This window comes from Lissotriton helveticus, chromosome 8 (assembly GCF_964261635.1).
Source record: "Lissotriton helveticus chromosome 8, aLisHel1.1, whole genome shotgun sequence".
NCBI classification, from domain to species: domain Eukaryota; kingdom Metazoa; phylum Chordata; class Amphibia; order Caudata; family Salamandridae; genus Lissotriton; species Lissotriton helveticus.
Window position 1 is genome coordinate 67014621 of NC_136069.1, and position 24989 is coordinate 67039609.

The 24989-nt window shown below is 44.8% G+C and overlaps 1 protein-coding gene across 1 annotated transcript in view; it reads right to left on the reverse strand.

Moving 5' to 3' along the window:
* STXBP5L (syntaxin binding protein 5L) overlaps positions 1-24989 on the reverse strand; it is a 1741945-nt gene that overhangs the window by 38256 nt on the left and 1678700 nt on the right. The window contains exons 21-22 of the mRNA XM_078656640.1: positions 15029-15268; positions 6231-6591 (exon numbers count right to left, since the gene is read on the reverse strand). Of these exons, the coding sequence (XP_078512766.1) occupies positions 6231-6591; positions 15029-15268 (601 nt within the window). The remainder of the gene's footprint in view (positions 1-6230; positions 6592-15028; positions 15269-24989) is intronic.

Consider the following 24989-nt stretch of genomic DNA (forward strand, 5'->3'; position numbering starts at 1 on the left):
GCCTCTCCCATATCCCATGCATCCTCCCCTCCCCCTGATGTCTCCCCCTTTTCCTCACACCCCGGGGCCCTTCACACTTCATCCTCTGACTGGCCGTGTCCTCAATGCTGCGGGAGCACTCGCTGTCCCTCAGCTCTATTTCTCAAGCACATCCCCTGATTTCAAAGAGGCGCTTGATACCTCCGAGGCCCACTGATGTATGGTGCAAAGCTGTCTCTGCTTCTATAACAAACCTCACAGCCGTGGACCATAAACAATTCTTCTGTAAAATATTAAGCCATTTAATCCATATGTGCATACATTTAAATGTGGTTATTTCTTCGCAGTCGTACTCGTCTATGGGAAAACGGCTTATAATAAACTTACATTTAAAAAGCCCAATGTTTTTTAGGCTAGGACACAATGGACAAAATGGGCCTACTTTTGAATTCGGTGTATGTCACAAATGTGACAGAAATCCCGTCGCCCTTACTACAACGAGTACATTATATCCCATGGCTGTAGCACTTGGACTATACTAGAAAATTGTGACGGACTACCCCCAAACTTTTAATCAGGCTCTCAGTTGCATTTGCTTAGAATTTTTGTGATTCCCTTGAATGTAGTAAAAGGTATTTCTTTTTAAATCGGCTCCCTTAAAGGCAGAGAAATGTCGACATTTAACGTGGAGAAAGCAACGTTTAACATTGACATTGCACAGACAGAATGCTGGAGCAGAGAGGCTAATTGCATCACTTGAAAAGAAAGAAAGCCCAATTGTATTCCCTGCCACAGAAGGATAATGAAAACAGTATGATTACAAGAGGAGACATGCAGAGTGTCACATGGCAAAGGCGTGAGACAGGCTAGTTAGAGTTTTGCCTCGGTAAAGGGTTATGTGTAAGAATGATATTATTCACCACTGTACACAAAATACTATAAAACCCGGCTTTCACCATGCAATCACAGAAACGCTTAATGAACTTCTGTAAGGCACTATTGAAGTGACTGGTGTCTGGCAGTTGAATGCTCCATGTCTTTATGGAAATTTATGTAGGCCAAATAAACTTTGAAACCAGCCGGATTTGCCCGAGTTCATGTGCTCCGTTCGCATTAAAAAAAAAACCAGCTGGGTCACAAACCACCATTTGTCTCTTCAAAGGCTCCGCTCCCCACCCCACGCCTGCACCACTCCTCCTCCCACCTCCCACCTCCCCCGTCCTTTCTGCCCGCCTCGCACACCACATCAAAGTGTCCTGTTTCCTGCCACCCAGATCGCAACCTGCCCAGCCTGTGCCGTATCTCCCTACCCATTAACCCTTCACCCTGCCCCCACCACCTCTCGATATTGCTGCTTGTTTTGCTTTCTTCCTTACTCGATGATCAGCGCATTATGACATAATACACCACCTCTTGTTTTTTTTACCTTTCCACTTAACTCTCCTTGCCCCGCCAGAAAGTACTTAAATGGGTTATGTTATGTGTGACAGTCATAAGTAGGCAAAATAAGGATGAAAGAACGCCTGCGGAACCGACGGTTTGTGATGGTTCAATTGTTCTTGCCAAATACGTTGTGATACGCAGAGGCTTGAGAATGTGCAGTTCCCCAGACGGTTAACCCTGCACAGGGACTAGCATTTTATTTAATGTTTTTATATAGCCCTCTCAAATCCAAGGTTATTGTAGCACTTTATGTATAACTGAAATACTTTATACAGTTACAGAAAAACATGGAGCACTTTCAACTTGCCAGGAGTTTGTAGTAAAAGGAGACATCTGAGCTAGACAATAAATTGCTCTCAATGATTTGCAGGTTCTTTGTAGGGAGAACAATTTGTATGTTGCACGAGTGGGTACACTACGTGTGAAAAAAAGCTGACTAAGCCTTTCGGAGATAGTAAGGTGGTATTGATTTTTTGCAAGGTTATCTCTGCCAGACATATCGGACTAGGTATACATTGAAAATGTTGACAGTTTTACAGTTTCAAAAGACTGTGGCGAAGACAAAACTCATCTCAGCCCTAATCGTCACAGCTTTAAATAAGAGTCCCTATTGCAGAGCACCTGAGCACACCGCTCCCACAATATCAATCTCACCCTCACACCCCCTCTCACCGCCTCACCCTCACACACCCTCACCCTTACACACACCCTCACACCCCCTCACCCTCACACACCCCCTCACCCTCTCACACACCCTCACCCTCACACACACCCTCACCCTCTCACCCACCCTCTCACCACTCAGCACCACCACAGCACCACTCAGCGCTAAACCAGCATCACTCAGCACCACCACATTATCACTCAGCACCACCACATTATCACTCAGCACCACCACAGCACCACTCAGCACCACCACATCACCACTCAGCACCACCACAGCATCACTCAGCACCCCCACATTATCACTCAGCACCACCACAGCACCACTCAGCACCACCACAGCACCACTCAGAACCACCACAGCAGCACTCAGCACCACCACAGCAGCACTCAGCACCACCACAGCATTACTCAGCACCACTCAGCACCACCACAGCACCACCATAGCACCACTCAGCACCACCACAGCATCACTCAGCACCACCACAGCACCACTCAGCACCACCTCAGCACCACCACATTATCACTCAGCACCACCACATTATCACTCAGCACCACCACAGCACCACCACAGCACCACCACAGCACCACTCAGCACCACCACAGCATCACTCAGCACCACCACAGCACTAATCAGCACCACCACAGCATCACTCAGCACCACCACAGCACTAATCAGCACCACCACAGCATCACTCAGCATCACCACAGCATCACTCAGCACCACCACAGCACCACTCAGCGCAACCACAGCATCACTCAGCGCAACCACAGCATCACTCAGCGCCACCACAGCACCACTCAGCACCACCGCATTATCACTCAGCACCACCACATTATCACTCAGCACCACCACAGCACCACTCAGCACCAACACAGCACCACTCAGCACCACCACATCACCACTCAGCACCACCGCAGCATCACTCAGCACCACCACATTATCCCTCAGCACCACTCAGCACCACCACAGCACCACTCAGCACCACCACATTATCACTCAGCACCACCACAGCACCACTCAGCACTACCACAGCACCACTCAGAACCACCACAGCAGCACTCAGCACCACCACAGCATCACTCAGCACCACCACAGCACCACTCAGCACCACCACAGCATCAGTCAGCACCACCTCAGCACCACTCAGCACCACCTCAGCACCACCACATTATCACTTGGCACCACCACAGCACCACTCAGCACCACCACAGCACCACCACAGCACCAGTCAGCACCACCACAGCATCATTCAGCACCACCACAGCACTGATCAGCACCACCACAGCACCACCACAGCATCACTCAGCACCACTCAGCGCAACCACAGCATCACTCAGCGCAACCACAGCATCACTCAGCGCCACCACAGCACCACTCAGCCCCACCACATTATCACTCAGCACCACCACATTATCACTCAGCACCACCACAGCACCACTCAGCACAACCACAGCATCACTCAGCACAACCACAGCATCACTCAGCACAACCACAGCATCACTCAGCGCAACCACAGCATCACTCAGCACAACCACAGCATCACTCAGCGCAACCACAGCATCACTCAGCGCAACAACAGCATCACTCAGCACCACCACATCATCACTTGTTCAAATATGTTCTCTCAATGTTTCAAGCTTTATTACAAATGACACAAAAAATGTTAAATAATGCTATAGGTGTCACATTTGCAAATTCTATAAATATTGGCATTTACAATAACAAAATTAATACATTTGCTATTATAAAAACATAAACATAACTTAAAAAATTATTAGATTTACAAGGCCAATAGCTCCAACTTTTCTAATGCGAGACCTATTGCATTTCCAATGCTTGTTTATGAGTGGTGCTAAGACAGACTTTTTAGACTCTCTGGGACAACACCTGACTGTAGTTGTTGGACCTTGCATGCCTTAAGACATTCGCTGGTTGGGAATGCCTGCCTCTGCAGTTGTGCATCTTTTGTTTGAATGTTCAATAATTAAATATTAAATATTACACCCTAAAAATAGTAGACATAAGGGTATGGAAACTTCTTAAAGTGGGAATATTTGTTGTCATTTTTATTGTGCCCTCGTTTGTCGTCTTCTGACTGCCACATATATTCTACATTTTATTTTCTTGTTTGTAAACCTCTATTTGACGATTTCTTAGTTTATTTGTTGATGGTTATATGTTTTAAAATGTGAATGTTATGTTACTTTTATTTGTTTATGTTTGGGTAACTCTCTTCCAACCTCTTTTGCATTGTGTTCAACTCATTTTTAAAGGTTGCTTTATCAGTTGTTAGTGTTTGCACTTGGGCTACTTTGCAACTGAATTATTGTTTCACTTTTTCCTTACTGAACTTTATTTTATTTACTTTACAGTTTTTTTGTTCATCTTCACTTGCCTTTTTGGCACATTTCTGTAACAGTGGGGCAATGTTCCTTTCCAGGCCCTGATTTTTGTAGGCCCAGAGAATGGTGTGCCATTTATGATACCAATACATTCTGGCACTCATTCACATCTCATTCCAACCTTTCCTGATAGGATGGATGGAAGGTGAGTTAGTTAACGTTTGAATTTCTTGGGCCTCATTTATGAAAAGTGACGCATCGCTGCGTGAAAACAGCGATGCGTCACTTTTCACTGCGCCCTCCTTGCGACACCAATGATGCGTCATATTTACAGTAAGACGCATCATTGCGCAAGGAGTCACAGATACGTCAGTATTTCTGACATATCTGTAGGTGCAAAAGTGACGCATTGCTGGAGTGTGTCACAAAAGTGACGCAACTCCAGCAATGTGTCCTTTCACATGGGGCAAGCCCCATGTGAAAGGGCCTGCGTCAGTCTTACGCCTGCTGTGAGGCAGGCGTAAGAAATTGACGCATTTGTGTCCTAGAAGTGATGCAGTGAAATCACATAGATTTCACTGCGTCACTTCTACGACCCTTTCTTGCGTCAATACGCCCCCTTGCATACATTATACCTGGTGCAGGTATAATGTGGCGCAGGGGTTTACAAAGTGACGCATTTACCTAGATGCGTCACTTTGCAAATATGGCGCAACAAGGCACATTTTTTACACCACTGGTGCGTCACAAAAAGTGACGCACCAGCGGCGTAAAAGTGACGCACAGCCTCATAAATGAGGCCCCTTGTCTTTTAAGGTTTTGTTTGCCAAACTTAACCTCGCTTTAACTTTTTGACTGTGACCAGATACCCTAAGATGTACCTCTGTTACAAAGTCTTGATTGTCAAAGAAAGTTGTGGCCTGTGGCTGTGCACTGCGGAGATCTATGACTTGTTAATTAATTCACTAAACTCTCACTTTATTACAACTTCTAACTCGTGAATGTTAAGCATCCTACATAATTGTATTCAAATACATTCCAGACAAGTAATTCCCTTGTCCCTTGTGTGCAGAGATTTTGTTTAGTAGAGCAATTTCTGCACGTGCATCATAGGGAAGTTTATAAAATGCTCATTCCCTTTTTATAACATTCTTATTCCCATAGATCGACAGACAGAAAGGCAGATAGACAGATATACAGACAGATAGATAGATAGATAGATAGACAGATAGACAGACAGACAGACAGACAGACAGACAGGCAGACAGACAGACAGACAGACAGATAGATAGATAGATAGATAGACAGACAGACAGACAGACAGATAGATAGATAGATAGATAGATAGATAGATAGATAGATAGATAGATAGATAGATAGATAGATAGATAGATAGATAGATAGACAGATAGACAGGCAGACAGACAGACAGAAAGGCAGATAGATAGATAGATAGATAGATAGATAGATAGATAGATAGATAGATAGATAGATAGATAGATAGATAGATAGATAGACAGACAGACAGACAGACAGACAGACAGACAGATAGATAGATAGATAGATAGACAGACAGATAGACAGACAGACAGACAGACAGACAGACAGACAGACAGAAAGGCAGATAGACAGATAGATAGATAGATAGACAGACAGACAGACAGACAGACAGACAGATAGATAGATAGATAGATAGACAGATAGATACATAGAGCTGCAAAGACAGATTGACAGATACAGGAGGATGAACAGGAAGACTGTGTTGGCATATCCACCACCTTTGGTGTCGTCAGACTTACCTCATTGTCATGATGTGTCCATTGGCACAGAAGCACGCGAGGCAGACGCAGTTGCACATGATCACCACATCTGCGCGGAGGATGAAGGACGTCTCGGTGATGTTGTGCACATAGAGGCAGGTCTGAGAAGGCAGGGAGAAGACTTTGGCTTGTTTTTCAGAGCAGACTATGGCAAACTGATTGTCTCCCATGTCCTGGGAGGAGGACGGCGAGAAGGTGACGAGTTTCCTTTTCCGCGTCTTCTCGCCCTCGTCGATGCAGTTTGGGTCCCTCCACACTTCATATGGTGGGTGTATCAAACCACCCATACAGTCCAGGAAAGAAAAGGTCAGCACAGCTCCTTTCAGCATCAGCACCGTCCCTGTTGCAAGAAAAATACAGCAATCTAGTTCATTGATTGCCCAAGTACATTACAGTTTCACACAGTGGCTCATTCCAGCCCCAGGGGGACAGAACACACCTTGGTCAATTCCACACAGCCACCACAGTCTTCCAGCTGCAAATTAAGGTACATTAACCAAAGGTCATGGATGAAATCGCTGTGACCTTCTTTCAAATCATTTCAAAAGAACATTAGGGGCGTCTCTTTTCCATTCAAAATGCCTTTTTCTGCTTTCATTGTGCATAGGAACAATTACAAGGGCAGGCGTGGGGATCAGTGATTAGGGATACAAAGAGGTCACAGAAGCTCCTTTTGTAGAGCTCTGAAAGCCGACACGGTAACTCTCTGTCGCTTACGTAAATAGGATTAAAAAACAGAACAAGCCAAGCACGTGTTCAAACATTTGTGGCTGGGTCGTACCAACAGGATATAGAATTTTAGATGGCTACTGAGTATGAGGCTATGGCTGACAAAGTCTCAAGATGATTACAATGACTATGACAGCATGTTTGTCCTTCTCGTCACCTGGGCACCTGTGTTGTCACTGCACAGTTCTCACTAGAACTTTATGCAAAGTTTGAGAATGTGTCAAGGCTACCAAATGCACAGTTGTGCACCTCTATACTCTGCTAACACATTCTGATTACACTGCTGTGCCCTTCGGGTGGACTTCTCCAGATCCCCTTGGTCCAGAATAACTCCTCCCGCTTAGCATTAGGTAGATGAATGATTTAGGACTGTTGGGTAATACATGTCGTGAGTTCTTTTCTTACAACTTTCTTATTTACTTTTCTTGCCTACAAAATCATACAACATTTCTAAGCAGTACAATACACTTAGAAGGGGTAGGGGGTAACAAGCAAGAGTGGGAAGCCAAACCACTCATCTATATGACACTGTCAAATAAATGGGACAACGCTAAAAGGAGGATTACAGAAGGTCCATAGATGTCCTTGGGAGTGGGGCGTCCATGTCCTCCACAGTCAAGGATGGGATTACCAGTGCAGATCGGTCAAGTCGGCTGCCAGCAGCGAGTGATTTACCGAGGCCTGTCAGGTGCATTCGTCTTCCGATCAGGAGAGATTGCAAATGTCAGATTGGCGTAGGAGTGGTGTCAGTAAAGGCGGAATACTCTTCGCCCCCTGCTCCCTTTTCACATATGTAACAATGGGGCCACAGGTCTTATCAAACATATACATGCAGTCATGAACCAATGCCGTTAAGCAGTCCATAGCACAAATTGAACGTATACGCCCCGCTGAATTAATAGAAGGTAGTGTAGGGAGTTATGCTAAACCAAGCCACTAGTAAGAAGTGAAACATCAGTTTTAAAAGAGGTGTGATAAGTGGGTAGGTCCCTTTGTCTCCCTGGTGGTGGCCAAGAAGGATTGTGAGAGGGCAGTGGGGAAGAGTGATGTGGGTTATCTGTTGTATTTGTGTTAAGATTTCCCGCCAAAAGGTTTGAATGCCTGGGCAAGTGCACCAAGTATGAAGAATCATGCCTCGTTTACCGCAGTCTTTCCAACAGCTAGCTGAGCTGCCAAACATGGAATGGAGTCATTTGGGGCTGAGGTACCATCTGGTTAATAATTTTTAGGTGCTAACTCTAAATTGAATACATATGGAGGACCCCGCTGCCCTCCAAGCACCATCGGGAATGTCTGCTTCTAGATCCAGCTCCCACTCGGTTTGTAGTGGGGGCTGAGCTCAAGGATGTATTTCTAAAGCTAGGATATAACTTGGTACTAAAGAGGGACTCTAGATGTGTTACCTCTCTTCTAATCCGATTTCGGTGCTGTCTCCCTCCCACTTAATCTAACACTTGTATTTGGTGACAAACATCTCCTCTGTTTAAAGATCACTTTTCTATTGTAGTTTCACGGGTCCAAAGATTGCCATCTTCTAAAAAAATCCTTCAGTTAGTGCATCTTGGGTCAGCAACCCCTGGGGGAAAGTCAGGGTTACAGGCATCAAGCAATGGGTATTTGGGAAATTCCTTCCTGCGTGTCAGGGACCAACAGTGGCGTAGCAGTGTTGATGTGACCTGGAGGAGGGCATGCTCATATCGGTATGATGTGGTAGAAACCCCAGTATATACCTAAGTGGGATGTTTTAGAATGTTTGTTCTACCTCCGCCCATGGTTTAATATCTTGGTTTATAATTATAATAATCCAGGGCTGATTGTATCTGGGCGCCCCAGATGTAGCTGATGACATCAGTGAAGCCAAGTCCCCCTTTGTCCATAGGTCGAAAAAGCGTGGCTCGTGCTACCCTAACCCATTTGCCCTGCCACGCAAAATATAAAATGTTCTGATGACTATAGAAGAGTTTATTTTGGAGTGGCCAAGGTGAGTGTTTGTAGCATATAGAGTAGAGGTAGCATGGAGTACATTTTTAGGCTATTTATGCGTAGCAGGCGAGACATTTCTAATGTGCCCCAGCAATATTGGTCTTTAAATAAAATCTGCTGGAGGGGTAGGATATTGCAGTCTTATAGTGATTAGGTGAGTGTTGGGATGTGAATCCCCAGATGTTTAATAGAGATTCCCATCTAGGTAAACCCTGCCTTCTGGATAATGTCTCTTAGTTCGCTGTTGAGTCTGGCACGCCTAGGCCCTGAGATTTAGTGTCATTTATCTTGAAGCCTGAGACTGCCGCAAACTGGTCAAGTTCTACTTGTAAAGCTAGAAAAGATCGGTCAGGATTGGTTATGAAGCAGAGAATATCATCGGTGAACAAGGCCAACCTATGTTACATCTCCCTGACTTTCACGCCACTGATATGTGGATTGCTTAATATCTTAGCTATAAGTGGTTCCATTAACAAAGCGATCAGGGCAAAGGGAGGGCACCCATGTCTCATCTTTCACGATAACGGTATCACCGGAGTGTATTCGCCATTGATCTTTGCTGAGGGACATTTGTAATTCACCTAGATGAAAGCTGAGATAGTGCCAGTCAAGTCAACCCTATCAAAGGCAGTCTCTGCATCAAATGAGAGGAGGACCATTGGTTGCTTGCGTCTTCCAGACACTTCCATCACTGCAACTGCTGTATGGATATTATCCATGGGTTTTCTGTTTTTGATGAGGCCAGATTGTTGGGGAGAGATGAGTGATGGCCAAATGTTGTGGAGTCTGCGTACCAGTATGGAAGTGCGCAATTTTACTTCACAATTTAAAAGTGCTATCTGCCGGTAAGATGTGCTGATCCGTGGATCGTTGTCTGGTTTAAGTGGTAGCGTAATGGGAGTCTAGCATAGTTTCAATGACAGCTTGAGAGGTCAGGGAATAGTTAAACACTTTAGTGTGGGGCTTAAGGAGTAGAGAGGCCTATGCCTTGTAAAAAGAAGCTGAGAAGCCATTCGGGCCCGGAGACTTCCGAGATGGTAAATTGCTTACCCCTATTAATTTCCCACTAATGATGGACTTGGTAGCATCCCATAGCTCTGATGTGGTCACCTTAAAGAATTGTTCTATTACATCTTTTATGTAGTCTCTCAAGCTAAGATCCCTTAAGGTCATCAGCCATGGGTGAGAGGAGGGTTTCTGGGGTGAATACTGGCTCAGCAGGGGCCAGGTCAGGGCATGATCCGATATTGATCAGACATTGCTGGAGGTATCAACTAACTGGGACAGCAACATCTTAGTGACCAAGAAACTATCCAGTTGTATGCTTTGTGTACATTCAAATACAATGTGTAATCCTTATCAAAAGTGTTTTTGAGGCGCCAGACATCCACTAGGTTAATGTCAACAAACCCCTGGGTATGGGAAGGGGTGTGGTGAGTCGTTGTGTTGCGGGTGGGAATGGTCTGTGGAAGGGTCAAGGAGATTGTTATAGTCACAACCTAGGATTATCTCTCCCTAGGTAAACTGGGCCACCATAGGAAAGAGAGCAGTATAGAATTGTTCTCTATCTTCGTTTGGTCGATAAATCAAAGAGGCAGTATAAGATTTCCAACCCATCTTGTTTTGCATATATAAGAGGCATGCATTTGTAGCCAGAACCAATAGGAGCGCAACCTCCTGGTATCTGAATAAAGTAAGAGGGTTTCTTGGAATAGGGTTAAATCTTTCTCTTTTGTTTCAACCATTGAAGCAGTACTCTCTGCGTTATGGAAGGATTTAGGCCAAGCCCTTAATACATGAGACTATCCTTAGTGGTGTCATTCTGGTGACAGGTGTAGAGGGTGACCGGGTCGCTATGGCATTGGGACAGATAAGGGGGGGGTCAGTTCCAATGGTAAAGCTGGAATGGGCAATCTCTTTGGGGAGGTGTATGATGAGTCTGGCCACTTGACTCAGGGCCTGTGTCCCATCTCTTGCATCTGGATGGGGTGTAAGAAAGAAACTGAGAGGAGAAACAGAAAAAAGGGTCTTATAGGGGCCCTGTGCTCCCACCAGTGCACCAGGCCGCAGCGGTGGCACAGGGAAGAGCAACCAGTAGCCCATAAAGATGAGCGTCTGGGGACTTGCTCGGTGGAGGCTGGCTCCAAGAGTAGAGAACCTATCCTCCCCCACCCCCCATCTTATTACTAAGTCAAAACATATTACCAGTACAACATGGATACATTCAGTTACGGTCAACATGCAGGTGAGAGAAGCAAACATGAAGTGGTGGCAGTTCGTGTCAATGTGTCCTCCTCTGCTAATAGAGGTATGCTTTCTCTGTCCTGAAGGTGACGGCTTCTCCTTGCCCACTTATGAGCTGCTCTGGAAGTATGATAATGCCAGCCACCTCTTTCATCTGTACATGTGCTGGAGCTAGGAACTTGCTGAGCTAATGCTGTTGTGGGGCGACCGTGGGCGCTCCGAGCTTCCTGAAATTTTCGAATCACAAACCGATTGTCTTTAGTTGTAAACAGCAGCTAGGATAGAGTCTGCGCCTAGGAGGGCCCATACATAAAACGACATGGGTGTCTCAGTCTGTTGCATTGGCTTAGGTGTTCAACCACATACTGCTCCATGTCAATAAGAGCAACACTATAGGCAGTGAGACGGAGTGGAATGCTCGACTGTCAGGCGGACACTGGGCAACAGGAAGTGGAAGGACAAAAATGTGAGCACAGGAGAGCTTTGAGATGATAGATGGAAGGCAAGCTCCCCTAGCCATAGAAGAAAATGGAAGAGAGCGGGTCAGTTGGTAAATATCAACTTAATAATCATCAACCTGATACTGCGTCGTTATTTGACAGAAATTGCCCACTGTAAGGTTGTGTTGTTATTTAATAGTTAAGGATAGATATTAGATGGGATAGAAAATACCAGTGGACTCTGGGGCCATCAGCATTTGGTAGTGGCACAGGCTCTTCCCATGGTGTTGTAGATGACACCGCCGTAAGTATTGGACTGCTCTTGACTACAAAGTCAGCCATCACAAGAAATTATAGGTAGTCTAGGGCTGTTGGTGCACCAGGAAGTGCTGCCAGTGTCACAGAGGGGGCACCAGCCCCATGTCTTGACCCATGCCTCTCGGCATGTCCAGGGTGTCTGCTTGAAATCATGAATGTTCAATGAGATAATTTACACTACAGTATTATAACCAGACTTGGTGCTATTAGAGTGGGAATACATAGAGAAATCTTACATAGAGATCCCCACGCCTCCATCCCTTTCTACTTGTCCATGTTGGTGGGCTGCAGAAAGGAGATTATGCTGTGTGGCACAGTCAGGTACCTACCATAAGATAGGATCAGGAGAGTAGGGTCTAAACAGGAGGACTCTTGACAGCGCAAAGGATATCTGCAGAAGTCCCTAAAGAATGCTGATTGTTTCAGTACTAGGCTTCCTGTATTAGTAGTAGTAGCCAGATAGTCCTGCCACATCTGAACTTTACTTCCTGACCAAAGAGGAATTACAACATGGTACTGAAGGAAACCTCCTTCAAAGAAACCCTACATTACACATGCATACTCCTTTTTGTATGCCACTCACGGGATAACAATGCAGCTAAAGTTTCACCAGCACTGCATAGGCACAGATGCTGGCTTAAGAGTTCTTATTCAACTAAAGGCTAGAACGCTAATAACTGCAAAGTAGGGTTTTAACTGCACTCAGTGGCACCTCTTAGAACTATGACTGCCTGGACTTGCAATGGCTGCCATTGCCTCCCATGACTTCCCACTGTGGCTTCTGAACTCGACATCTACTTACGCACACAATACAACAATAGTTACTATGAATGGATGCACTCCGTAAGTTAGTTAACAGCCATCCAAACAAATTAAACATTTATACAGTACATACATCCGAGCAGCGCATTATAACAGTAACCTAGAAACGTATCCATATTACAAACAATTTCTATAAAATAATTGATGAATTTTGCAAACTCTCTTCCGTTAACAAGTGAGGCACATGTGTAAATACTGTCATGGGAAAATCCAGCTCCGGCCGCTCTGGTATGGAAGATGAGCTCATCTAACGCACCCACTCCATTTGATTTTGCATTGTTTGCTGGAAGCACTGACCTCTCGTCCAAACTACTGACCATGCTGCCTTACATCTACAAGCCTCTGGAACTTCAAAATCTTATATGAGCATCAGTGTGCTGCTCTTGTCGCAACTAGGAATGTACTTCTAACCTCATCATCTAATTAAGCCTGGGCAGAGCTCCGCGGTACTCTGGGAAGAGACCCCCCCAAAAAATCCACAGCGCTACGCGGAGTTCCACCAGCGGGAGAGTGTGTTAGGTTGAGCCATTCGCGCAGATTTTTTACCGCTGGGTGTTTGTCTTGTACTGGAGAATCAGTGCGAATGTCACCATATGCAGTGCAAGAGGGCACATCTTTCTGCTGCTCGAGTCCACGACTGCCGCGCTGAGAAATCTCGCTGGGAGGTGGTCTGGAGTAAGATTTTCCTCGTTCGTGCTCACCAAGGGGCATATTATCAAGAACGGGGTTAAAATGATCGCCGCTTTAGCGGCAGGAAACTGCTGCTAAAGCGGCGATAATTGGCTTGATAATATACCCTTGAGAATTCCAATAGAAGCCCTTGTTCACACCAGAACATGGGCTTCTATGGGAATTCTCTACGGCATATTATCAAGCCCATTATCGCCATTTTAGCGGCAGTTTCCTGCCGCTGAAGTGGCGATAATTTTAACGCCGTTCTTGATAATATGCCCCAACTAAGTGCTGGTGAGCGCAAGATAGGAAAACGTGGAACTCCATGCGCTACGCTGAGCGCAGAGTGGGAAAAATTCAGCAAACTCCACGAGCAAAGTGGAATTTTACACCTAGGCCTACATTTAAGATGCTTTAAGTCCACGTCCAACCACCATAGTTAATCATCATATATTCCTAATTAAACCATCATACAAATGGACAATGTTAAAGCCTTCAAAACAGAACCTGAGGTCCCTCTTCAAAGGAAACCACAAGTGTTCTTGTCAGCCACGTGCAACTTTCACATCACAATACAAATCTCACTTTTCCATCCATGCTCGTTGTGAGTCACTTGATTCTGCTGATTGGTCTTACAGGGCTAGTGGTTCGAGGATGCATGCATCCGGCCACCCTCACAGGCAAGCAAAACAAGTCTAGACACAGTGTAGGAGCCACATGAGGAACAGGAGAGGGGAGCTGGCTATCTCCCCATTTGCTTGAGGCACTACCATTGACCCCTCAGTCACTCCTGCATGCTTCCTCCCAGTGTGGTGCTCTCCCGCTTGCCCCATTCCCCAGGCTACCTGATGTACTCCCACTTGCCCCTCCCCCAAACAGCCTGATGCTTTTCCGTTTGCCCCCTCCACCCTGAGACAGTCGCTTCCCTTCCCCTCCAAGCACTACTATTTGCCCCCTCATTCCCTCAGACACTTCCGCCGAAGCTCTCCGACAGTCTGCAGGGGGCGCTCGAGTGAGCTGTGCCCTCCTCCGAAGAGAACCCGTTGGGAGCAGCAGCACCGCCCTGTGAGGGAGGTGAGAGGCCGCTTAGAGCACCAGTGGAAGTCGAAATAGCAAGGAAATGTAAGTTTGACAAAAAATTTTGGCACTCTACGGTTGTGTGTGCGCATGTGCATGTCTGTACGCTGGCACTGAAGTGTGTGGGCTTATGCACGCATATACATGTCTGTGAAGGCGTGACTCAGAGAAGAGAGCCACTGGTGCATTCCAACACCTAGGACAGACAGGGATTTGACAATACTTGGGCTTTGGAGAAGGAGTGGGCAAGGCGACAACTACTGCAATAAAACTACTTTATTCTACACCAATCTTTTACCACATTAATCTGTTTGTTAATTTCAGTAGGTCCCCAACAAAACCTTGAAATTACATTTATGACATGCATGGTGTGGGTGGAAACTGTAGGAACATGGGGGTTGACAAGGGATGCAGTGAGTTTTCAGACCCAGGGCAAGAGCAGATACATATTATTCAACAGTCTACAGAAGAAGCAGCATTAAATGTCCTTACCACTTGGAGACACCATCACAGGCTCGGATTGCCTCAACTCCTCTGTGGTAGGTATATTTAGGGTGATTATCAACACCATACCCAGGCTCGTCCCCACCCACAGGCACGGGGACGCCACGGCATCATTCTTTCGTGCAAATGACTCCATGAAGAAGAGTGCAGTGATGGCTTCCTTCGACTCCTTGTCTATGCTGGAGACGCTGGAGCTCCGCGAGCGACTGAAGGAATTCTCACGGCTTTCTGTGGTAATCGAGGAAAAACAGTCATGAAAACTAATTCGTGGTCATTTTAACAAAGATATACATATTCTTAACCTCAGCAACTTACTCAACCGCATTCTTTCTCATTCCTTCCATGTTATATGCACTCCTGCCCCACGCACCATTACTCTCTCAAAAGGTACCCAAGTCACAAAACCATATATACGCGTGTACTTTGCACTTAAGAACAATTAGCTTGATTCAGAAGAGCACAGTTATTGTTGGGAAACCACAGAACATAAATGTACACATGTAAAGGATTTCGCTATACAGTATTTAGCAGTATGGTGTAATATTGGACACATTAGGGGTTTGTGCAAACCTGCCAACTCATAAATCTGTGGTTAGTCACAAACCATTTCACAATCCATCCTCATCCTGAAAACATTCCATTTACTCTTTCTAGGGCTGGTGGAAATCCATTTTATGGGTGAGAATAGGAAATGAATGCCCTCAAAATTGGCGTCAGAACCAGTGGAGAAAAGAACAATTTCACTCATGCAAAGCCATTTACATATGAGTGCACATTGTAGGATTACACAATGCCCAATTGCCTGGGCAACTGACGTAAATTGGAAGTCTAAACATTTCTCCGTGAATATTCCTGGAAACTAAAGACTGTCACATGTTTTCAAGCGTAATCTTGGAAACCTCTCTGTATTTCTAAAATTCATGCATTTGTAATCAAGTGTGAGAGTAAGCATGTGAGTGAAAATTTACACAGTGTGCTGTGAACAGGGAGTCTACAGAGATTATTTTGGGCATTTTGAAAATCCAGTTCTATCAACTGCCAATTTCTCAACTTCTCTGAGGTGGGATCTTTAAGATTTATGAAATTTGCACAATTCAGATATTTGTGACCTAATTATTTTGTTTTCATAGTGATTTCCCTGACCAACATCTGTTTCTAAAGACCTCAAAATCAATAACTTGTACTCATATAACCAGATTCATATATCAGTAAGGCCAAGATGTGTAATACAATTTAGACTGGTGTATATCTTAGCATGTTAAAGATATATGCATATATGTGGCCAGAGGACACACATACATGTTGAAAGTGAGGGGCTGAGGGGAAATCCTTATGAACAACATGAATAACACGTTTAGGGGAAGATCAAAAATGCGGAGGACAGACAGCTTGAGAACTATTAGCCGCATAACAGGAAATCTAGGCAAGGCTTGGTCGACAATGCTGACCGAGGAGGGACAGGTAAGCAAGCTTTGGTTTGCCACTGCATAAAAGGCGGCTGACAAGTCAAGGAGAAGGTATACACCCGTTACAACGGATCTTTTACTCCGCAGACCCATTACAACGCGACCATTACTCCGCATACCATTACAACGCATTGCGCTGGGGGGCGCTCTAGGATAGGTAATAAGTATAATTTACTATCCAACACCTTCCCTAGGGTCCACGGGGACTGGAGTTAGAATAGTAAATTATACTTACCACTATCCAGCGCCCCAAGGCGCTATGCGTTGTAACGGTATGCGGTGTAAAAGTCGCGTTGTAATGGTCTGCGGAGTAAAAGTATGCGTTATAACGTCATACATCCCAAGGAGAACCATGGTGGCACTCCCTCTCTAATCCCCTGTGAGACTCAAGATAACTACCATCATTGGTACTAGAGCAGATTTGGTAATATGTTGTCGTTGAAAGCCAGATTGGTTGGTATAAAGAATTTTACGGACTGCTAGAAACTTCAAAAATCAAATGTTCATTTTTATTTCAAAAATCATGATGAGTAAAAGTAGAAAGCTAAATGATGCAGTGTTATGAATGGTGGGCGAGCTAATAGTTTCTTTAACAGATGAACAATCTGTGCGTTCTTCCATGTGGCAGGTACTGTAGAACTAGTAATGAGAAGAAGACAGAGATTGTGTCAGGAATGGCCCACTGGATTGGGGATGAAGTTGAATATGTAGCAGGACAGGGGTCTGAAGGAGGTTCTGGTTTATTGGAAGATGTAAAGGAGTATCAAGAGAGAAGGCTAAGAGGAAGGACAGGGCCTCTAGAAATAGTTGAGGTGGGCTGACATGCCCATGAGGTGGGAGAGGGAGAAGATTCTTGAGAGGATATATTTGTTACTTTCTCATAAAAATATTGGGACAGTTCATCACAGAGAGAGTGGGAAGGTGAAACCAAGTTATTATAGTGAGTATAATTTAATAGAGACTTACAATTTGAAAATGTCTCTGGCATTATTAGAGGTAGTCGTAATGCATTAAACATAAAAAGATGAAAGACAAATCCGTTTTCTGTAACTGTGTGATCTAGCTGAAGTGCTGATCTTTGGAAATAAGAGCTCACCCTGGGACTCCACCTGGTGGCCCGCCGAACTAAGACCCACACTCATCCCAACCTACAAACCTAGGTCTCTTCCTGGACACCAACCTCACCATGAGGTGAGGTTGGCAAAACATCAGCCCTCATCCTCCTGGACCTGTCAGCCGCCTTCAACACCGTCTGCCATCTCACTCTAAAGACAAGCCTCCTAGAAGCCGGAATCCAAGAGAAGGCTCTTGACTGGACCACGTCCTTCCTCTCCGGCAGAAGCCAGAGCGTCCGCCTCCCACCCTTCAGATCCGAAGCCACCGACATCATCTGCGGCGGCCCTCAGGGCTCATCCCTCAGCCCAACGCTGTTCTACGTCTACATGGCCTCCCTCGCACATGTGGCCCGCCATCACAACCTCAACATCATCTCCTACGCAGACGACACCCAGCTCATCCTCTCCCTCACCAAGGACCCACCCACCGCCAAGTTAGGACTCCTAACTTTACTACTCCTAAACTGAGAAAATCCTAATTTTAAGATTTTCGGTACTCACAGAAGGCATTTAGGAGTCCGATAAGGTAGGAGTCCTAACTTTACTACTACTAAATTGAGAACAATCCAAATTTTAAGACTTTCGGTATTCACAGAGGCCTTTAGGAGACCTAAAGTTAGGAGTCCTAACTTTACTACTACTAGATTGAGAAAAATCAGAATTTTAAGACTTTCGGTATTCATAGAAGGCATTTAGGAGTCCTAAAGTTAGGACTCCTAACTTCTGTGAATACCGAAATGAGTAAGTGCCTTCTGTGAATATCAAAATGAGTAAGTGCCTTCTATGAATATCAAAATGGTAGTAAGTTTAGGATTTTGTCTTAAGTTAGTTCTGTGAATCGGGCCCATATTCTTTTTCCTTTCCCGCCTCTTTTACACTACAGGAGGAGCTTCATGATTTTAACACTACAATTGTACTGGTGTTGGATAAAACGGATTCAGTTTCCTACTCTAATTCTCATTGCACCCACTTCTCTGCTCCTTGTTACCATAACACTTTGAAAGATGCCACACTTCATTGCAAAAAATGTAGAGCGCTTGTGGCATAAATATGACTCTCCTTCTAAGAAGGTGTACTTACCCTCTGCTTCTTCTACTTAGAAACGGCTTATAGAACTCCTCCAGTCTTAAGTGGGCAAAATTGTACAGACCTGACCTTATGAAAGAGACTTTTCAAACACTTTCCACACCGGTTTGTATGGCCTAATCGTTGGTTACGTCGGAAGTACTCTGTAATAATCGCTGACCTTTTTGCTAGTAAGATTATGTCCATTTGCAACCTTCTTTCTGCCTCCTTAAATGATTCCTTCATTAAGAAGTGCTCTAATGCTGTTAGAACATTCCACCCACTCTGCGTAGAATGTTCTATATTAAAAATGGAGACAAATAGACAAACATTGGAATGTTGGAGCAGAAGGTTTGTACAAGCCATTATTGGCCACATGCCTCTCCATTGTCTTCAATGAACCTTCTAACATTTCAGTGTTTAATATGGCATTATAACCCAATGCCAATGGATATCTGGTTGTTAAAGGTCCTGAACCTGAGCTGCAGCTCAGAAGGAGGTGGTTGTTAACAGGTGGTACAGCTCGAATCAGAAGACCTATACATCTGTTAGTACATTCCATCTACTGAGAGTAGAATGTGTTCTATATTAAAAACAGAGAACAAGAAAGACACACATTGGAATGCTGCAGCAGACATTCTGTACTAGCCGTTATTAGCCATCAGCTCCTCTGTGGCTTCAATGCAGTTCCCAACATTCCAATGTTCTAATATAGCCTTATAGCTGGCTGCCGAGGGCTATACCGGTTGTTGTGGCTCGGACCTCCAATGAAGGGGAGGGTCTTGAACAAGTATATAGCCAGAGGAATAAGGGGTTTAAATGTAATAGAACATTCAATCCAATGAGGGTAAAATGCTCTAAATTAAAAAAGGAGAAACAGACAGATAAATATTGGAATGTTGGAGCACAAGGGTTGTATGAGCCATTATCAGCCCAGAGCTACTCCTTTTTTTTCTTCAACCATTCCATGTTGTAATATAGCCTTATAGGCCGCTATAGCAAGCTGTATCGGCCATTAACTAGGGAGCGGGCCTTTAATGGCCGTTAGAGCCCGTTACGGAGGGCTCTACGGCTATTACAACATTCAGCCCCTATAGGGAAGAACGTTCTAATTTGTAAAACAAAGGCCTCACGGACCCAGAGGAGTTTGAAAGCCCCTCAGGCTCTGTGAGGCCTTTGTTCACATCAAAAGCTGCGAATAAATATTAGAATGTTGATGCTCTGGTATTCTACTAGGCATTAGAAGCCCGGATCACTCTAATGCCTTCAATGGAGCGCTCAACAATCCAATGTTTTAATCCAGAATTAAAGATGGTTTGATCAAGCAGATGAAGCTGGAACGTGATGGAGAAAGGTCCCCTGTGAGTGGTATATTCCCTACCCATGGATGTTAAAATATCGTTCAGTGTCTGGTCATTCTACTGAATAAAACACAAAACTTAATTTTAAAAACAAACCTTAAAAGAATGCAGTAAAAAGAACGAAATATAGGCCAAACAGTAGGGTTATACAATATCTAGAAAGTGTAAATAAGATCATAAACTCGATTGTTTTTTTAAAATGTATTTTCAACATGCTTTCTAGATACAAGTCAATGTAATCAAGAAGCAAAGTTACATTACATGAGCAGTGCACATGAACAGTATCTGGTCAGGAAGAATGTACAGAAGTTGAATTATAGCAGAGTTGCACAAGAGTACAATCTGAGGCCGTGGTACGAGTTAGGCCAGGAGACACACTCAGTATTTCCAATCCCTCCATGTCTTCGAATGGGACCGCCGCCCACCTTTCAAGGGATCCAGCGACATGCCCTGGGCTCGATAGCAGTGATTTCTGTTCCACCAATCTGCAGCTGGTTTAACAAGTATCATTTCAAAGGTTGTCAGATATCTCTCGGTCTAGATGCCACGGGCAACAGTTCTGCAAACTAGTGCAAATATTCATTACAAAATGTTAGGGTGGTTAGCCAGTGCTTGAATTGAGGGGCCCTTCCTCAGCTTCAGCTACTGGCCACCTGCCTCTTTGCCAACAAGAGAGTTGAAGTCATGAATTTCATGTCTGGTGCCTCTATTTCTTTAACATGACCTAGGAGGACAACCACAGGATCCAGCTGTACCCTATCATCTATCATTAGGGATAGCGCATGGCGACTTTTCTCCAATAAGCATATACATGAGAACAGGAGTACGCCAGGTGCAGAAACCCTGCCCCAGATGTCCCGCATCTAGCGCAAGAGTCGTCTGCTCGGAGTTCACATTTTTGTTGCTGTTTAGGGGTGTAGTACATGTTGCAAGAATTTATAATGTATAATTCTGAGTCAGCTGCTAGAAGAAAGTCGTCCTCCGAGATCTCATGCCCCAGCGTCTCTTCCCACCCCATCCTAGCTCCTTGAGGCGCCTCCACTGTCTCCCCTGTGCAGCCTGGTAATAAACTGGATTGTTTCTAGAATTCTAAGAAGCACCAGAGGCAAGAGGCTTGTTCAAAACGCAGAAGTGCAGTGAGACGGATATGGACTTGCCAAAGACAATAATGATCTTGGCCTTTGCCTGCAGATTGAGCACTGAGACACTGTGATGAATGAGTGTCGCTGCCAGTGCAAGCCCTGAACACGACATGCGGCTTCCGCTGTCCTTGTTTAGCTGATGGCGATCCAGCCTCGCTTGGAAGCTCATGGTGACAAGATGAACAAGCAGGTGGTGTGCTTCAGGCTGTGCAAGGGACTCCTACCCTGCAGTTCGCTCACTTAACAGAATCCTTGGCCCAGCACCACCAGCACAGAAGGACTCACACTGCAGCTTGTGGATACATTCTGGGAAAGGTGGAAAAAGGCAGGAAAACTGACAGAGACGACACGCTTTGCTAATGATCACTCAAGTGTTGTTGTTAAAATGTTGGCAAGACATTCCTGTCGTTATAGTCCCCAGGATTCATGGCGTCAGAGTGAAGGCAGGCCCTGCATATGACGCAAGAGCGGCATGATATAGCATACCATAGCATAACATAGTGCATGACCGATCCTCATATTTCTGGACATAAGACATATGCCTTGTCTATCATCCAGTACGTACCAGACCATACATCAGCCATCACCAACTGAAGAGATCTGTCACATACTGCTGGCCAATCAGAGAGCTCTAATCTAGTCGACAACTTCAGGTCCCAACAAGCTACACACTATGGCCGCTTCTTTACATCTCACAATGACAGTCAGATATGCCTGGGAGTCCAACAGATTTTTGTGACCCTTTTCGGGGGGAGTGAAGTGTTGGGGGGGGAGGGGGTCGCAGCACTTTTGTGTAATAGAAGGGGCAGCTGACACTTGTTAATTGCATGTGTATATTTTACACATGCATGTTTCCGAGGTGGTATCTCCTCATTTTCTTGAGGGCACGGAACAACACCCCACGCCTCTTCCCCTTCTGTATTAGAGACAGGAGAACCAGAGAAAACAGACCCACGGGAGCTGCGCTGATTGTGTACCACAAGTGATTGTGTACACAGTGACTCGCCCCTCAATAGGAAGGGTCTTGGGGTACCGGGGGCATCTGCCTACCAAGGAAAAATCCCTCCACCCATAAAGAGCAGCTGGTCCATTTGCATTTAAAAGTGAACTGGGGGAGGGGGATAAAACTGTCTTGCAGTCCTGCACTCTCCCAAAAGCAGGCATTAGTTTGCAGCTTTATTGGACAAAATCGCATTTTGGATGTCAAACGGTGCACGGTCTGTATTTCTGCCCCATTTTAACTAGCTTGGCCTCTTGAACTCATTCTGCAATTTTAACAAGTAGTCTGGTCAGCCTAGTTTAAAGGGGTGGCCGGAATTTGCGTAGTCGTGATACGCAGAGCTACGCGAAACAGTAATAAATCTCTGCGAGCACGCAAAATTGCTTGTTCCGTCCATTCGCATTGCGTTTTTTCCTTTTCACGAATGCTGTTTGCGTGCTCGAGGAGAAATACACACATTTTGAAAGTGCAAATAAGCAAAAAATTCGGCGTAGCCGCAGAATTTTAGGGAATTCCGCGTTCTCCGCGGAACGTGAAATTACCCAAATTCCGCAAGCAAAACGGAATTGACAGCCCAGGCCTACTAGTTTAATAGTGTTTGGATAGTCCAGGCCGGATTGCACAAGATGAAACACTGCCTGTATCTAATGATGGTATACAAAATAACATCATCTGTATAATAGGGTGCACACAATAAGGACACAACTGTCTAAGAATCAAAGAAGCTGTATTTAGCCAGACTTGTCACTTGAGTTTAGGAGACGGTATGGGGTCCAAAGGCACTGCAAAGGTTTTTACAATATTGAGCAATGTGGGGCATAAGCAGAAAGCTGTGGATCTTGCTTGCTTCAATAGAGAAGTGCGATGTCCTTTGGAAAAGGAGAACACAGATACTCTGGTTCTTCACAGGAAGCAAACAAATATTGACAATAAACTCCTTTCTACATATGCTGCTTGAATGATGGAGAGAACAAAATTGAAGAAGCCTCCTAGTATAACTACTTAAAGAGAAGGTGTTGGACCAGCCCCTCGGTGTGGCATAACTCCCAGATGTTTCACTTATGTTGCTGAATTAATTTATGTTGGCATTAGGCCTCTGTGCACTTTTTCTGTGATAACCAGCAGTAAAATGATTGTGCTGATGGATAAGTCACTTTATTGGCTGAACCGTTACGCAATGAGCTCCGGTTGCGGGGGACCATACCTAGCCAATCAAATCATCATGGCCAGAATGGTAGGGTGGTTGGGAGTGTCCCCGAAAGTAACCCAGGGTGATTGCGTCATGATTAATTTTAATAATCCTTATGTAGCAAAACTCCTTTTAGACCACCTGCATAGAATTCCTCCTGTAGGGACGCAGATCACTGCCCTTTCATTGGGCTACTTCTTTAGACCCCTTCCACAGTTGATCGTGGGAACGCCCCTGTATACAAGAGAAAACTTAGGGAACTACAATCAGTTGGATAACCAGAGAATTCACATGGAGAACAGATTTTCCCCCCTCTCAGGGTTAGAAAACTGTGATTGACTACCTAGGAACGGGCAGGTGGGGCAGGCCTCTCCGCCTGTGGTGGTTCCCGCAAACAATACTGGCAGTGTACCGACTGTTATTCCTAGTAGTAGCGATAGGGGGTATTCAGATGTAATAAGATTAGCATCATGGAATGTCGCAGGTATTTCAAATAAACTTGGGGATCCCGACTGGCTTAAACTTTGGCAGGACCAAGATATCTCCTGCTTTCAGGAGACCTGGGCCACAGGGGAGATCTTTGTAAATGGTTATCGCTCCTATCAGACAAGAGCAACCCCGTCCCCCGCGGGTAGAGCGAAAGGGGGCTTGTTAACTTTGATTCCAAATACCCTAGCAATAAAAGCAAAGACACTAGAACGAACCTCCCTATATCATCATCTGATTATTTTAGAGTTTGCTAATCGAGATCAGTGGCTTCTAATACATTTCTACAATAACAATGTTGGCCCAAACAGGCATAAAGTTTTGGATGAGGTGAACTGTGCCACTGAAAAAGCTACCAATTGTGTTAAACAAAAGGCTCTCCTAAACATCATCTAGCTGGGAGATTTTAATATACATCCTTGCCACCATAACTTAGAGCGGGTTTGTGGTGTGGAGGATTTGAGGGGCAACCCTGTCCACCATTTTTCACATAATACCTATGGAAACACTCTGAATATGTTAATCTCTACGAGAAATATGTTCATGGTCAATAACTTAGCCACAGTTGGTGATGGTTTGGCTCCAACATTTCACCGGGAACATCAGGAACCAACTATTGATTTGATATTGGTCTCAAATCCTTTAAATATCAGGTGCAGCAAAATCAATAATCAATTTAACGCTTTTAGTGACCATGCGATTTTGCTCTGTGAGATCCAATCTACCCAGAAGGTTGCATCAACGTCTCAGGTAATTGGTCAGCCTATATTAGCCAGGCGGAATGGATACCAATTGAAGTGGCCCAAAATTGATAAAACAAAAGTGATACCTAATATAATTAGGAATGCCCTTCATAATATTAGTAATTGTTTAGACTGCGATAATCATCCCCAACTTGTGGTGTCTTCCTTTGTAGAATTTTTAGATCATATAAGGAATACAATTACTAGAAAAAACATGAACAACTCCAAAAAAGTCAAGGGCTGGTTTGACGCTATTTGTTAAAAAAAAAAAGAAAGCCCTCACTAAAGCTTTAGGATGCAATCCTAGAAACACCTCTGAAATTGACATTCTCCGTAAGGAACATAAAATAGCCAAGAAAAATAGGGAGAATGCGATAAAGGC